This window comes from Aquarana catesbeiana, linkage group LG06 (assembly GCF_042186555.1).
Source record: "Aquarana catesbeiana isolate 2022-GZ linkage group LG06, ASM4218655v1, whole genome shotgun sequence".
Taxonomy (NCBI): domain Eukaryota; kingdom Metazoa; phylum Chordata; class Amphibia; order Anura; family Ranidae; genus Aquarana; species Aquarana catesbeiana.
Window position 1 is genome coordinate 98,040,444 of NC_133329.1, and position 15,367 is coordinate 98,055,810.

Genomic DNA, 15,367 nt, shown 5'->3' on the forward strand with positions numbered 1-15,367 from the left:
ATTGGTGGTCCATGGGAAAAGTTCACTCTTAAAAGAGAAGTTAGGCAAGTATGATTGCGAGAAAAAACAAAATCCTATGTGGATGCAGCATCTGTCCCCCGCTGGCTCTAAGACTGAGAACCAAGTGATCAAACACCGCTGATCGCTCAGATTTTTAGAGGTTCATTAACAGAGAGCTGGTAACGGTCAATCACCGGCTCTCTGCTCTCCCCCCACTGCACTCACTGGAGCGCTGGACTGTGGAGGGGGTGGGAGCGGCTGGCCCAGGTATTGGTCCATATGGTCACAATCCTTCTCTAGCCTGGACCGGCTCTGTCACCAGCCGACAGCGGGTTTCAGCCCCTGAAAAACTACACTTCTGTGATCCACAGGAGATGTATAGCCAAAGGGGCTTTGCCCGTACTTCTTCAATATGTTTTTTATCATTCAACCCAGCAGGCTGAACGAAAACCAAAAACACTGCCAGATCGCTATATTACCATGAGTGGTGTTAGCAGCGATTTCTCCCACCGTGCTATTGTGTTCTGACAGGGGACTTGACCCCCTTGCCAGAACACACTGGTCAACACTCACAGCCATTGGCTACACGCGCTGATCGGAAGCTGGTTTCCCAGCATGCTCACTTGACAGAAGCTGACCGTGAGATTGGTTTCTGTTGGACAGGCAATTGTACACATGGGCCGAAAGTCGGACGGTTTCTACTGTACTGGCTGATTTGGTACAGTAGAAACCGCTCCGTGCGTACCCTGCCTAACAACGTAGCCGGAATGCAACCCTTACAGGCAGTTAAAAAGAACAATGGGTTCAGGCAGCTAGCTTTGCCGAGTGTCTTTGACCACTAAACTTTGCAGGCACCATGAAATGGGAGGTCACTCCACCACAGCTCAAGGAACCTTTTAGCAACCTCTGGAGGAAACCTGGTTGAGAATGGCTTTTCTAAAACATCTTCCGTCTCAATTCACAAAACAAAAACGCCAGAATGAGGAAACAAATTTTCAAAAAAGTGATTTTTAGCCAAATGAGGTTTGAAAATACAATCACATGTCTAAATTAATATTATTATTATTATACAGGATTTATATAGTGCTTTACAATATAGACAGTACTGGAGAAAGTACAGTTCCAATACAATGGCCCTGCTCATAAGAGCTTACACTCTAAGGGCACTTTCACGCTGGTCTGTAGCAAAAATGTGATAAAAATGCATATGCATTTTTGCCGCGCGTTTTTCACAGGACATGCGACAACACAACCGCGAGTGCTTTTGTTGCGTTTTCTATGCATTTCAATGGGGTGATGCGTTTTTAGTGCATTTTTTTTTACCGCACCAAAAATGCAGCAAGCAGGATTTTATTAAACGCAGCGGACCTGCAACAGATCAGTTTGAAGAGTTCCGTAGGATTACATGGTCACGCGTTTTTCCTTTCTTTAACGCAAAAGATGAAAAAACATATCAGTGTAAAAGCAGCCCAAATGTAAGTGCCTTTAATTGATACTAAACACACACTGTTTAATTTACATCCTGCCTTCTCTTTCTCTATTTGGATGATGGCACTGTAATTATTTTAATAAAAAAAACAAACAAACAAAAAAAAACAACATCTAAGTACCTTTTTTCCTAATCAATATACAGCTGTCACATGACCCAGATTTTTCTCAGCCTGTCTGCAAGGAAACAGAAGCAGGAGCAGCTTCTAGTCCTCTGCTGCTAGTCATATGTTCAAAATAAAAAAAAAAAATAAAAACAGCCTTTGGAATACAGAGTATAAATATATCAATATCTGTTTAAATTGGCATACAAATATATATTTTAAATCAAATCTTTATTATTTTTTGGCAATAACATGGTGTGGGCAGATTTCTGCCAGTCACAGGCTGTGCCACACCCCTCCAGCCTGCCTCTTAGAATAGGAGGGAGGTGAAGCCTCCATCAATCTAGATGTAATATCCCACTCTATAGTCACATGGGCTGATCAGATGTGGTAGGGAGGAAATGCTCAGCATAGAAACTCACTGAAAACTGAACAAGTGCAGAGTTGCCACCACAGCTGCAAAATCCCTAGCTGAACTGAAAAAAAATGAACAGAAGGTGGAGATAGAGAGCAGCAGGACCAACCAGGTTTGAATAGAATATAGAAAACGAATCTCATGACTGAGTATGAACAGCATGTAATACACCATTTATTGATAGGTTTTTATGATGTGGGTTTAGTGACACTTTCACCTTGTGTTAACCACTTAGCGACCGCCTGCTCGCAATGTCCTGAGGGCAAGCGGCCGATGTAGGTAAAGCGATGTACCCGTATGTCGCTGCCTACTTCTGGGTTTCGGACACGCACATCACTGCTGATCTGCTATGTACGATCACAGCCCAGTGAGCTGTGTTGGTAAACAACACAGAGCTCTGTACAGAGGAAGCGATCTGTGAGTTTCTCATCCCTACAAAGCTAGGATGATAAACTAAGATCTCCTAAAAGCAGCACACTTTACACATATTTAACCCCTTGATCGCCCTAGATGTTAACCCCTTTCCAGCCAGTACAGTGGCAGTGTATAGTATTAGCACTGATCACTGTATTAGTGTTACTGGTGATGTAAGTGGCAGTTAGTCAGTTCCCCCCCCAGTGTCAGTTAGTGTCAGATTGCCTGCTGCACTATTACAGTCCCATTATAAGTTGTTGATCGCCACCATTGGTAGTATATAGAAAAAAAACCCCATAAAATCCAGCATATAACACCATAGTTTGTAGGCGCTATAACTTTCACGCAAACCAATCAATATACGCCTATTGGGATTTTTTAAATCAAAAACACGTTGCAGAATACATTTTGGCTACCATTTATGAATTTTTTTTTTTATTTTTTAGAGCAGAAAGTAAAAAAATATTTTTTTTTTCCAAAATTGTCAGTCTTTTTTAGTTTATAAAATAGAAAAAACCCAGTGGTGACCAAATACCACCAAAAGAAAGCTCTATTTATGTGAAAAAATTGTACAAATTTAATTTGGGTACAGTGTTGCATGACCGCCCAGTCGCCAGTTAAAATAGCACAGTACTTAATAGCAAAAAATGGCCTGGTCATGAGGGGGGGTAAAATCTTCCGGAGCTGAAGTGGTAATGAAAAGGCTAAAGCCTAGTACACACGGGCCGAACGCCGGGCAACATCAGTTGGTTCAATAAAAACTGACCAACATTCGGCCCGCGTGTATGGCAGACAGCCCGACTTCTGTCAGACGAGCATGCTGGAAAACCACCCCCCTGTCAGAACACAATAGCTCAGCAGCAGAGATCACTGTACTAACATTGGATTGTTAGTACAGCGGCTCTGTCCTGAGCTGTCAGTTTTTTTCCATTCAACCTGCTGGCACAGTGCAGTGTTGTCATTCATTTTCATAAAAATCTAATCAACAGAATCTAAACATTCCATTCACTGTGGGCAGCGCGATTATGGACTACACCAGGCGCTGATGTTAAAGCTGGGTGAACAACACGTGTGCCATAGAGAGTGTCCAACATGACCTATCCATGCATATCTTATGCATAAAGAGATTCTAGGTGCTAAGGGGCTCTCAGTAGGAATAGCCGATAGTATTGTCAGCTTGACACTAGAATTGCATGACCAAATGAGGAACTGGCAAGATCAGCAGGTAACTGATCTATAACCCCTTCCCGCCGACCATACGCAGATGTGCGTACTCGGCTTTCGGGGGTTATACCGAGAGGATGCCCGCAGCTGCAGGCATCATCCCGGTACCGTTGTTTAGAGCCGGCGATTGGCTATCCATGTAGAACAACCAATGCGGCTAAAAGCCGCTCGGTTGTTATACCAGAGCAGCGGGAGGGGACGTCCCCCCCTCCCGCCGCTCTTACCGGGCCTCCCGGTCGATCCGGAGGCTCGGTGACCAATCCGATGCCTCCGGCGGCTGGGGGCGGGCTGGAACGAAGCTGTGGGTGGCTTCGTTCCAGCCTTCAAATTGTAAACACGGAAGCGACGTCACTTCCAGTTTACTCGGCTGCCAATGGCGCAGGTTTTAAAAAAGTACACAGTATTCAGAATCGCCGTTTTCGGAGTGTAAAGGAGGGATGGGGGGAGGTCTTTTAGACCCCCGATCTCTCCATAAAGAGTACCTGTCACCACCTATTACTGTCACAAGGGATGTTTACATTCCTTGTGACAGCAATAAAAATAAAAGTCATCAAAACATTTTTTTTTTAAACACAATTTATGAATTTAAAAATAAATAAAATAAATAAGAAAAAAAAATTTTTTTTATAAAGCGCCCCCGTCCCCGCAAGCTCGCGCAGCAAAGAAAACGCATACGCATATGTAAACGGTGTTCAAATCACACATGTGAGGTATCGCCGCGATCGTCAGAGTGAGAGCAATAATTCTAGCCCTAGACCTCCTCTGTAACTCTAACCTGGTAACCGTAAAAAAAAAAGGAAAGCGTTGCATATGGAAATTCTTAGGTACCGTAGTTTGTCGCCATTCCACGAGTGTGTGCAATTATAAAGCGTGACATGTTTGGTATCTATTTACTCGGCGTAACATCATTTTTCACATTATACAAAAAAATTGAGGTAACTTTACTTTTTGGATTTTTTAAAATTCATGAAAGTGTCCCTTTTTCAAAAATTTGCGTTTAAAACACCGCTGCACAAATACCGTGTGATATAAAATATTGCAACAATCTCCATTTTATTCTCTAGATTCTCTGCTAAAAAAATATACATAATGTTTGGGGGTTCTAAGTAATTTTCTAGCAAAAAATACGGATTTTAACTTGTAAACACCAAATTTCAAAAATAGGCTTAGTCATGAAAGGGATAATATTAAATAATGGACTTACAAGTTACAGATAATATTGATTGCACCCATTCTTAGAAACTAGGGTTGTCCCGATACCACTTTTTCAGGACCGAGTACAAGTACCGATACTTTTTTTCAAGTACTCGCCGATACCGAATACCGATACTTTTTTTTTATGTCACGTGACAGTGTTTTTTTTAATTTTTTTTTTAACAGTGCTTTTTTTTTTTTTTTTTTGGGGGGGGGGGGGGGGGGTGAACGGTGTATGTGTGTGTGTGTGTTTTGTTTTTTTTTTTTTTTTTAATTTACAATTTTTATTTTTTACAATAATTTTTTTTTTATTCTTTATTGCAATATGTGTTTTTTTTGTTTTTGTTTTTTTTTTAATCAGCCCTGTTGGGGGGCTTTGGTGAGATATCAGGGGTCTTAACAGACCTCTGATATCTCCCCCTTGAGACAGAGAAAGAGACAGAGGATAGAGATTCCCCAGTCCCTTTCTCTGCAGCCTCAGCTGCACTGAGAATGAATGGAGAGAAGACAGCGGCTCCTCTCCATTCATAAACTGACACATAGTAATCACAAGAGATTACAATGTTTCAGTTATGTGAATGGACAGAGTCAGCTGACTCTGTCTATTCACAAAGGAAGGAGGAGGAGGACGGCGGAACGGAGGGGGAGAACGGAGGGGGACAGAGAAGGAGGGGGGAACGGAGGGGACAGCGGAGAGACACAGGTTAGGAAAGAGGAACGGAGGGGACAGCGGAGGGGGACAGAAAAGGAGAGAAGAACGGAGGGGGACAGCGGAGAGGCACAGAGGAAAGGAGGGGGCATGGAGGATAATGCAGTGACAGTCAGCGGTGAGCGATCACCGCTGTGTCACTAAAGCAGCTGAAAGCCGCTGGGGGGAGAAGCTTGTATCTCCCCCATGCGCCGATCACAGCTGACTTTTAGGTATCGGGGGAAGCATCGGGAGCATTTGCCCGAGTACAAGTACTTGGGCAAATGCTCGGTATCGGTGCCGATACCGATACTAGTATCGGTATCGGGACAACCCTATTAGAAACCATGCATTTTTAACTGGAGTGCCTTTCGGGCACTTTTTACCCCCTTCCTGCCCAATTTTCTGCTTTCAGCGCTGTCACACTTCGAATGACAATTGCGCGGTCATGCAACACTGTACCCATATGAAATTTTTTTTATACTTTTTTTTTTACACAATCAGCTTTCTTTTGGTGATATTTAAATCACCACTGGGTTTTTTTTTTTTTTTTTTTAGCAAAAAAGGCAGAAAATGTAAACACTGATGTGCGCTGCTGGGGCTGCACTGATGAGGCAGGACTGATAGGTGACCCTGATTGGCAGCAGTGGTGGGCACTGTTGGGACTACACTGATAATCAGGGCACTGATTATCAGTGTAGATGTCCCTTTAACACAAGCCAGTTATCGGCTCTCTTCTCCCCTCCTCACGCTGTCAGTGTGAAGAAAGAAATGTCGATAACCGGATTGTGTTTACATCATGATCAGCCGTCATTGGACACAGCTAATCACATGGTAAAGAGCCGCTCTGATTAGCCCTTTACCCCGATCTGTGATCAGCTGAGTCCAAAGAACTTAGCGATCACGGAGCGTGCTGCCCGGGCAGCGTGATCAGGGGAAGATGTCATACGACGCCCTCCCGGCAAAGTAAGCCCACTTTAGCCATCTTTCGGCCACAGCGCGGGCGGGAAGTGCTTAAAGCTCTGTAAACCGAATATGCTGTAGCATTACAAATATCCTTCACCGGAAACACCTGAACTCAATATTCTGGAAGAGCGTTCACATTCTTCTGGTCACAGAGACGGATTTATTAAAACTAGTGCAAGAATCTGCTGTGCATGGTAGCCAATCAGCTTCTTCAATTAAGCGTTGACAATAAAACCTGGAAGCTGATTGCAGATCTGCACCAGATTTTGCACTCTCCAGCTTTGGTAAATCAAACCCCATATTATATGTAAAAGTCTGACCACATGTTGAATTATACATGCTCATAATCTTACAAGGTAAGGTGGGGTTAGTACAATTAATAGTTGGCTATAAACATTTTTGTTCTATTTTTTTGTATTATGAGCTCCACCAAATGCTGCACTGTGGGCATTTAATACATAAGCTCTCAGTGCTACAAAGCATTAAAGGAACCTTAGGAAGGTTATTATGCTCCGTACGATGTCCCATTTCCCCAGCTGTTGCGTGAAGGCCAAGTACTTCAGCCCCATCCATTCACTAGGAACTAGAACTGTCATTGTGGCACTCATCTGAGTGCTGGTCCATACCAAGCATCCTACATAGAGTGTGTGACAGGTGCCCTTTGAACACTGCAGTCATTCCAGGCCAGTCTCATCTCTTCTTTTTATGACTGGTAAAAGGCTGGAAAACTTCTTTCAGGTTACCCATAATGCCTTTGGAGTAAGTCCTAGCAGATGCTGAAGAGGAGTTAAGCCCTCGGGCCTTGTACCACTGGTTGGTGGTCTGGTTGGTGATGCAGAGGTAACACACAAAGCAGGTGTAGCCACCTAATATCAGAGTGAGGATGAGCAGGAATCCCAGGGTGAAGACAATCCGCGGGAAAGTCAGAAAGAGGTGCTGGGGAAACACAAACACAACGGCAATCAATTCTGATGTGTGGAGGATTAGGGTGCACAAACTCACTTCACTGAAACCCCAATTTCAATCTTGCAATCTCCCAGTATTTTGTTTATACCGATCTTGCTATGTGTCTTCTGACCAATCACATGACACACAGGGCCCTCTTCTTCCACTACTGTCCACCACTGGTGGGCGGCCCTGAACACTGCAGAGAATGGTACATGTAATTACAAGGCACCTTTCTCTGCAGCATTCTCCTCCAAGTCCAAGCAGTGTGATGATTTAATCACAGGGGGCGTGTTCTTGACGCCCGGAGCGCACAGGAAGTGGAGTGACTTTGGCGTCATTCAAACCAGAACAGGAGTACTACTGGACCACAAAGCAGTGAGACGGCAGGAGGGAGACAGCGATGGGAAGATGGCGAGTACTGTAGCAAAGGCTGCTTTTTTATTAAAAAAAAAAATTGTCTGGCAATAGATTGTTTCAAAAAATAATAATTCTGGAGTTGGGCTTTAAAGAGTACCTGTGAGAGAATAAATATCTGCATTGCCATTGCTCATTGGTTGGTAAACGTGCAGGCTCTTTGGCTGTCATCTTAATCCCAACACTTCTACCTAATGATTCACTAAAGTGAATCAAGTATATGCAAGTTTCACTGGCTGCATGCTCATTCCAGGTGTATGACAGAGCCGGCCCAGCACACCAGTGAAGGGAGAGCAGAGCAGAGAGCTGTGACTGACAATCTACAGCTCTCTGCTCGGGGAACTGTGAGAACTGAGCAATCGGCGGTGTTCGATCACTCGGTTCTCAGTGTAGAGGTGCCGGGGGACATCCACCTAGGTACACATCATTCACCTAGATAAGTATGATTCAGGGAAAAAAAAAAACAAAACAAAAACCTTACCTCTTTAAATGTAAAACAGAGGCTTATGCAACTGTATTTACTCCCTGGGACGCATTTAACCCCAGCCAGATTACATGCAATGGGCATTCTAGACTTCCCTATCTGTGGCAAGTGTGGGGACTTGATTCCCTTAACTTGGAGATGCCCCAAATTGCATCTCTATTGGGTGGGCGTGTTGAACACTATAAACACTGTTTCAGACCTCCATACCACTTGACCCTAAACCATGCCTCTTGGGCATTTTAGATGACTTGAAATTGCTGGATCCCACGAGAGAGCTCTTTTTCAACACCGGAGAATGATACTCAGATACTGGAAGCCTACTGACCCTTCTTTTCACAGAGAATGGGTACACTGTATGGGGGAAACCCATCTATTTGAGAAGTATTAACATAGGGGCTGTCCCCATAGATTTGACAACTTATGGGGTCCCTGGCTTGATACCCCAGGCTTGAGTCTGTTGAAACTGGTGATAGACACAGTGTACTCATTGGCTAGGCTGGATCTCTCTGACTAATGAATGTAAATGTATGCTTTACAGTAGAAGACAAAAAGGTGAGAGATGCACCCCTGAATGTTTATATTAAGGGGGTAATTGTTCTGACCTTTATGTGGACGAGGTATAATACGTTTGAATTACTGTTCCTATTTAATGACACATGTAGTGTTATTTGCAAATAGATATGTGCAATTAGTTTCAAATTCGTAAATTTTTGACAAATTTGTTTATTCAGAAACATCAGAATTAACGAGAACCCGCTTAACAATTTTTTTCCGAATATTCGTAAATTCGAAATTCCGAAAAAATAACTGTTAAAATGATAGGTATTGGAATTTCCTTTCAAATTTGGCTGTTGGTGAACATAACGCATACGAATTTATCAGAAGTTACGAATGCCGTATCTAAACGAATGGAACGTAATGCATCAATAAAAAATTATTATTATTTATTATTAATTAGTTCCATTCCATTCCGGATAAACTCGTATTTGTTACGTTCATTAACAGCCAAATTTGAAAGTATATTCCAATACCTATAATTTGATAGTTATCATTAGTTAGTTATTTATTCTTTAGAATTTTTTTGTTCTAATTTTCTTTCGGATTTTCGAAATGACGAATTTTCGATCAAAATGAATGACCTGAAAAAAAAAAAAAAAAAAAAAAAAAAAACCTAGCGAATGAAACGAAAATTTAAAAAAATTTCGAGGTCTATTTGCAAATGCTTGATGTTTGTGTGAGGCTGTCTTGGCAGTAAAACTTTATCTGTATTGCTTTTTTGTTTTGTGTTTTATTTCTTCAAAAATAAATAAATAAAAACCAAGTTAAAAAAAAGAGTTTCTAGTTTCAACTTCCCCAAAACAAAACATTTTTGGCTGGACTAACTTTGCAGCCTTAAGATTTGCATGCCATTTATAACTCATGCAACCTACCTGAATGATGAAAACGATGCCAACCAACTCTTCATAGCCTTCCATGTCCTTATAGGCTGCATGCATCATATGTGACAACAACACCACCTGCAGGAGGAATCCTGCAATGACTCCAGCCATTGACAGAGCTGTGAAAGACAGACTGACGAGGTAGAGGAAGAAGTATCTTATATTCTGGGCTCCGATGCAGTTGTTTACCCACACACAGTGATGATCAAATCGCTGCACGCAGACGTTGCATACACCTGTAAGAAGATTACCATATGTGATATTCAGGTCTTCTTACACACCAACCAAAGCCCAGTACACACAGAGCGGCTGTACTAAAAACCCAATGTTAGCACAGTGATCTCCCCTGCTGTTCTATTGTAATCTGACAGGAGGACGCCACCCCCCCCCCCCCCCCCCGCGCTGATCGGGACATGATCGGCAGACCTTCTTCAACCTTCTTTAGTCATGACCCTTCAACAAGAACGGCCGGCTGCTGTTGGTCCAGATGCTGTACACACGGGCCAAATTTCGACCGATTTCTATCGAAACAGCTGATGCTGCCCGATATTTGGCCCGTGTGTACAGGGCTTTAGAGTACACAGCAATGCAATTGTCATAAAACAAATCCGTCAATCAAAACGTTAGGAGCTAAAGAGATCATCAGCTAATAAAGCAGTTTACCTAAAAAGATCATAGAAAAAGGAGGTTAAAGCAATATTTTTTACTATTTATATCAAAGAAAATAGTTAAAACCCCCCCTTTTTTTTTTTTTGCTGTGCGCCTTCAGGGAAGTTTTCCTACATTTCCTTTATAGAAGACACAACAAAAAGGATAATGAAATCTCTTTAACATGAAGAAAAATCTTCTTAGATACTGTAGCTGTCACTGGCCTGGTGTCTGTATTGGAAGATTTCCCCATTATTCCTGTTACAGTGAAAACTATAACATTTTTGGGTTTCATCGTCACTTCCTAGCATGTTGACAATGGTCACCAATGCAAATAGAGAAGGTTGTTCTTCCCATCAGGGATACAGATTTAGCAATACAAACCTGAACACTTTCCCATAATACAAGAAAACATTTTTGGCTATAGAGTTTAAAAAAAAAAATCCATATTTGATTGGCACTCCTTTTTATTGTCAAATGGAGAGATGCAAGCTCTCAAACACTCCTTATAAATAACAGTGTGGTAGGTAACATTACTTTATTGAGTTGGACTCCAACTTGGTGGTTCTAAGAATGAATCTCTGTTTCATCATTGTGTTGCAATATCACATTTTCACCAGGAGGAGACACTGCAAGTAGAATCTTGAGAACACATGTAGGAATCCATACAGAGCACTGGATTATCATATTTTCTTGGTATCCAAAACCTTACAGAGATACATGTAGGTTGCTATTGCTGAGGCATTATTCGGCAAGTCCCATTTACCTGGCTGCCATGCTAATGGTCTAGCTACAGTGCAAAGTAATTACAGCGCTTCACTTTTTCACATTTTGTTATGTTACAGCCTTATTCCTTATTTTCCTCAAAATTCTACAAACAATACCCCATAAGGCCAACGTGAAAGAGGTTCATTTGAAGTCTTTGAAAAAATGTATTAAAGATAAAAAAAAAAATTAAAAAAAAAAAATCACATGTACATAAGTATTCACAGCCTTTGGTATGAAACTCAAAATTGAGCTCAGGTGCATCCTGTTTCCTCTGCTCATCCTTCAGATGTTTCTACAGCTTGATTGGAGTCCACCTGTGGTAAATTCAGTTGATTGGACATGATTTGGAAAGGCACACACCTGTCTCTATAAAAGGTCCCACAGTTAACAGTGCATGTCAGAGCACAACCCAAGCCATGAAGTCCAAGGAATTGTCTGCAAACCTCCGAGACAGGATTGTATCGAGGCACAGATCTGGGGAAGGGTACAGAAAAATTCTGCAGCACTGAAGGTCCCAATGAGCACAGTGGCCTCCAACATCCATAAATGGAAAAGGTTTGGAACCACCAGGACTCTTCCTAGAGCAGGCCGCCCGGCCAAACTGAGGGATCGGGGGAGAAGGGCCTTTGTCAGGGAGGTAACCAAGAACCCGATGGTCACTCTGACAGAGCTCCAGTATTTCTCTGTGGAGAGAGGAGAACGTTCCAGAAGAACAACCATCTTTGCAGCACTCCACCAATCAGGTCTGTATGGTAGAGTGGCCAGACGGAAGCCACTCCTCAGTAAAAGTCACATGACAGCCCACCTGGAGTTTACCAAAAGGCACCTGAAGGACTCTCAGTCCATGAAAAACAAAATTCTCTGGTCTGATGAAACAAAGATTGAACTCTTTTTCCTGAATGGCAAGCGTCATGTCTGGAGGGAACCAGGCACCGCTCATCACCTGGCCAATACCATCCCTATAGTGAAGCATGGTGGTGGTGGCAGCATCATGCTGTGGGGATGTTTTTCAGGGGCAGGAACTGGGAGACTGGTCAGGATGAGGGAAAGATGAATGCAGCAATGTACAGAGACATCCTTGATGAAAACCTACTCCAGAGCGCTCTGGACCTCAGACTGGGGCGAAGGTTCACCTTCCAACAGTACAACGACCCTAAGCTCACAGCCAAGATAACAAAGGAGTGGCTACAGGACAACTCTGAATGTCCTTGAGTGGCCCAGCCAGAGCCCAGACTTGAATCCCATTAAACATCTCTGATGAGATCTGAAAATGGCTGTGCACTGACGCTCCCCATCCAACCTGATGGAGCTTGAGAGAAAGAAGAATGGGAGAAACTGCCCAAAAATAGGTGTGCCAAGCTTGTAGCATCATATTCAAAAGACTTGAGGCTGTAATTGGTGCCAAAGGTGCTCCAACAAGGTATTGAGCAAAGGCTGTGAATACTTAAGTACATGGGGGTTTTTTTTCGTTTTTTATTTTTAAACTTGCAAAGATTTCAAACAAACTTCTTTCACGTTGTCATTATGGGGTATTGTTTGTAGAATTTTGGGGAAAATAATGAATTTAATTCATTTTGGAATAAGGCTGTAACATAACAAAATGTGGAAAAAGTGAAGCGCTGTGAATACTTTCCGGATGCACTGTATATTACTTTGAATCACCAACCCAGAACAAGTAAGGACCTCTGAATTTGACTTTCCATATCTGCACACTTGTTGCTGGTCAGTGACTCACAAAGAACAGATACGAGAGGGCCAATGTAACAGCCAGGAAATATTTTCAGAAGGCGGCCACCATACTGTTGGGAAAGGTTTATAATAAAGTATACCTGTGGGTATAATAAATATATGAAGCTGACACTTCCTTGCATAGAAGGCAAATCCAGGTGTCTGTATGTCATTTCTCATTCCTGTGGAGCACAATACAACAGGGAATTCTGATGTGGAAAGATCAATATGTGCTCACCAGCTGCCCCTCCTATACCTGACTGGCGGCTCTGCAGAGGACGACCTTATTAACCAATAGGGAGGCTGGGAAGCCAGGGCCAGTGACCACAGGATCTGACTGCTATTTGCATATCAGTGTATCCTCCCAAGGGGCTCCAAAGGAAATCAGAGCTGATGTGGTGCAGGCATATGGTTAATGGAGTGGCAGCGGCATGTTTTTTTTTTTTTTTTTTTCATACCCACAGGTTTGGTTTAAATGGCCAGTAAGGTACTGCATATAAAATGTGTGAATTATTTGTGAATACATCAGTAAAACTTTAGTATCCCAGGGTTTTCCATAAACCGGATGTTTTTGGAACTGTATATTGCTTTCAGAATTTTCAAAAAAATTGGCGATGGGGTCCCCCCCAAAATCCATACCAGACCCTTCTTATTCAAGCATGCAGCCCAGCCGGTCAGGAAAGAGACGGGACAAGTGAGCGTCCCCCCTCCTTCTGAACCATACAAGGCCACATGCCCTCAAAATGAGGGGGGGCATTCTTTGGGGCAGGGAGGGCTCTGTACCCCCCCTCCCCCCCAAAGTACCTTGTCCCAATGTTGATGGGGACAAGGGCCTCTTCCTCACAACCCTGGCCAGTGGTTGTGGGGGTCTGCAGGCAGGGGGCTTATTCAGGATCTGGAAGCCCCCTTTAACAAGGAGGCCCCCAGGACCTGACCTCCCCCCCCTAATGAGTATGGGGTTCCCCTACCCAGTCTCCAAAAGAGTGAGTAAAAACACTACACAAGTTTTTGACAAGTCCTTTATTAAAAAAAATAAAAGAAACAATGTCCCCCGATGTAGATCCTCCATTGTCAATCACGACAACCGCCGCACCACCGACCCGAAAAAGGAAAAAAAAAAAAAAATAAGCTTTGTTTGCGCCGAAGGCTCCCACAATCTGACAGTTCTTAAATAGGTAAGAGGTGGGTCCACCCAGCAACGTCACCTGTAGTGACGTCGGTGACCCAGCATAACCAGTCGATGACGGCTCAGGGGGGCGCCCCATACTCATTCAAACGGGGGAGGAGCGGAGTCTGGATTCTGAATAAACCCCTGCTCACAGACCCACAAAACCACCAGCCAGGATTGTGGGGAAGAGGCCCTTGTATCCATCAACTCCCCTGCCCCGAAGCACCCCACCCCCCCCCACCCCCCATTTTGAGGGCATGTGGCCCGGTATGGTTCAGGAGGAAGGGGGCTCTCGCTTGTCCCCACCCTTTCCTGACCTGCTGGGCTTGCCTGCTCGGATAAGGGTCTGGCATGGATTTTGGGGAGGGCCCCATGCCATTTGTTTTTCAATTTGGCGTGTATTATGTGGACTAAAAAGGTATACTATGGTCACAGCTTAGCATGTCACCATCCTGGAACAAGCATGCAGGCAGGGAACTGTTGGGACACCCAATATACACATATTTGTTCTGAGTCAGTTATTTAACAGGTACAAGAAAAAGGATGGCAAAACAACTCAGCAATAGGAAGTGCCTTATTGAAGTCCTGGCTCCCTTTTGATGTCTATTGGTACTTGTTGTGTAGTGCAAATATCAGTGTTGCTGGTCTCTGGCTGACATGAGTGACTGGCTGCTATCACCTTGCCTGCAATAATTTTTCTTTAAATTCTTTGTTCTTCAGATAAAAGGTTCTCACCGCAGTGCTTTGATCTGGCTGGCTTCATCAGGAGACACGTCTGACATTTTCTCCCTTGATGGAACATGACATTGTCATATTGGTACATCTCAATGCTAAACGCCTCGTTGCTTTTTGTCACCGTCCCTAAAACACAGAAAAGGGAAATTAATTGATGACCCTGCTGCAGATCTAGACTTTGCTTGCAGTTCCGTAGTCCGGTAATAACCAGTACTGCAGTGCAGCAACTCATAGCGACCAATCACAATTCACTTTAAGTATATCTCTAAAAATATTTTTTTTAGTTTTGGATGGAGTGGGGAAGGGTTAGACCCTTTGTCCCCAAGTTTTATAGTTGTCCCAGAACAAGATGTGAGGGGAAATCTCCCAATGGGGACACCTGTTTCGGGGACAACTGTCTAAGAGGGCACAATCCTCCTTGCTTTTGGGAGGTTTCCTCCAACTTCCTGTTTGCTTCTCTGGTACAGGAAGTGAAGGGACATTTCCCCTATGGTACACAGACAGCAAAAAATAAAGGTTTTAACCATTCCCCTACTCTATCC

General features: G+C 43.3%; 1 protein-coding gene across 1 annotated transcript in view; it reads right to left on the reverse strand.

The window, feature by feature from the left end:
- Positions 1 to 986: 986 nt before the first annotated feature.
- Positions 987 to 15,367, reverse strand: part of ZDHHC4 (zDHHC palmitoyltransferase 4) — a gene marked incomplete in the record, with an annotated part of 21,395 nt that continues 7,014 nt past the window's right edge. Inside the window, 2 exon segments of the mRNA XM_073636499.1 lie at positions 987 to 7,429; positions 9,770 to 10,014. Coding sequence (XP_073492600.1) covers positions 7,184 to 7,429; positions 9,770 to 10,014 — 491 coding nt within the window.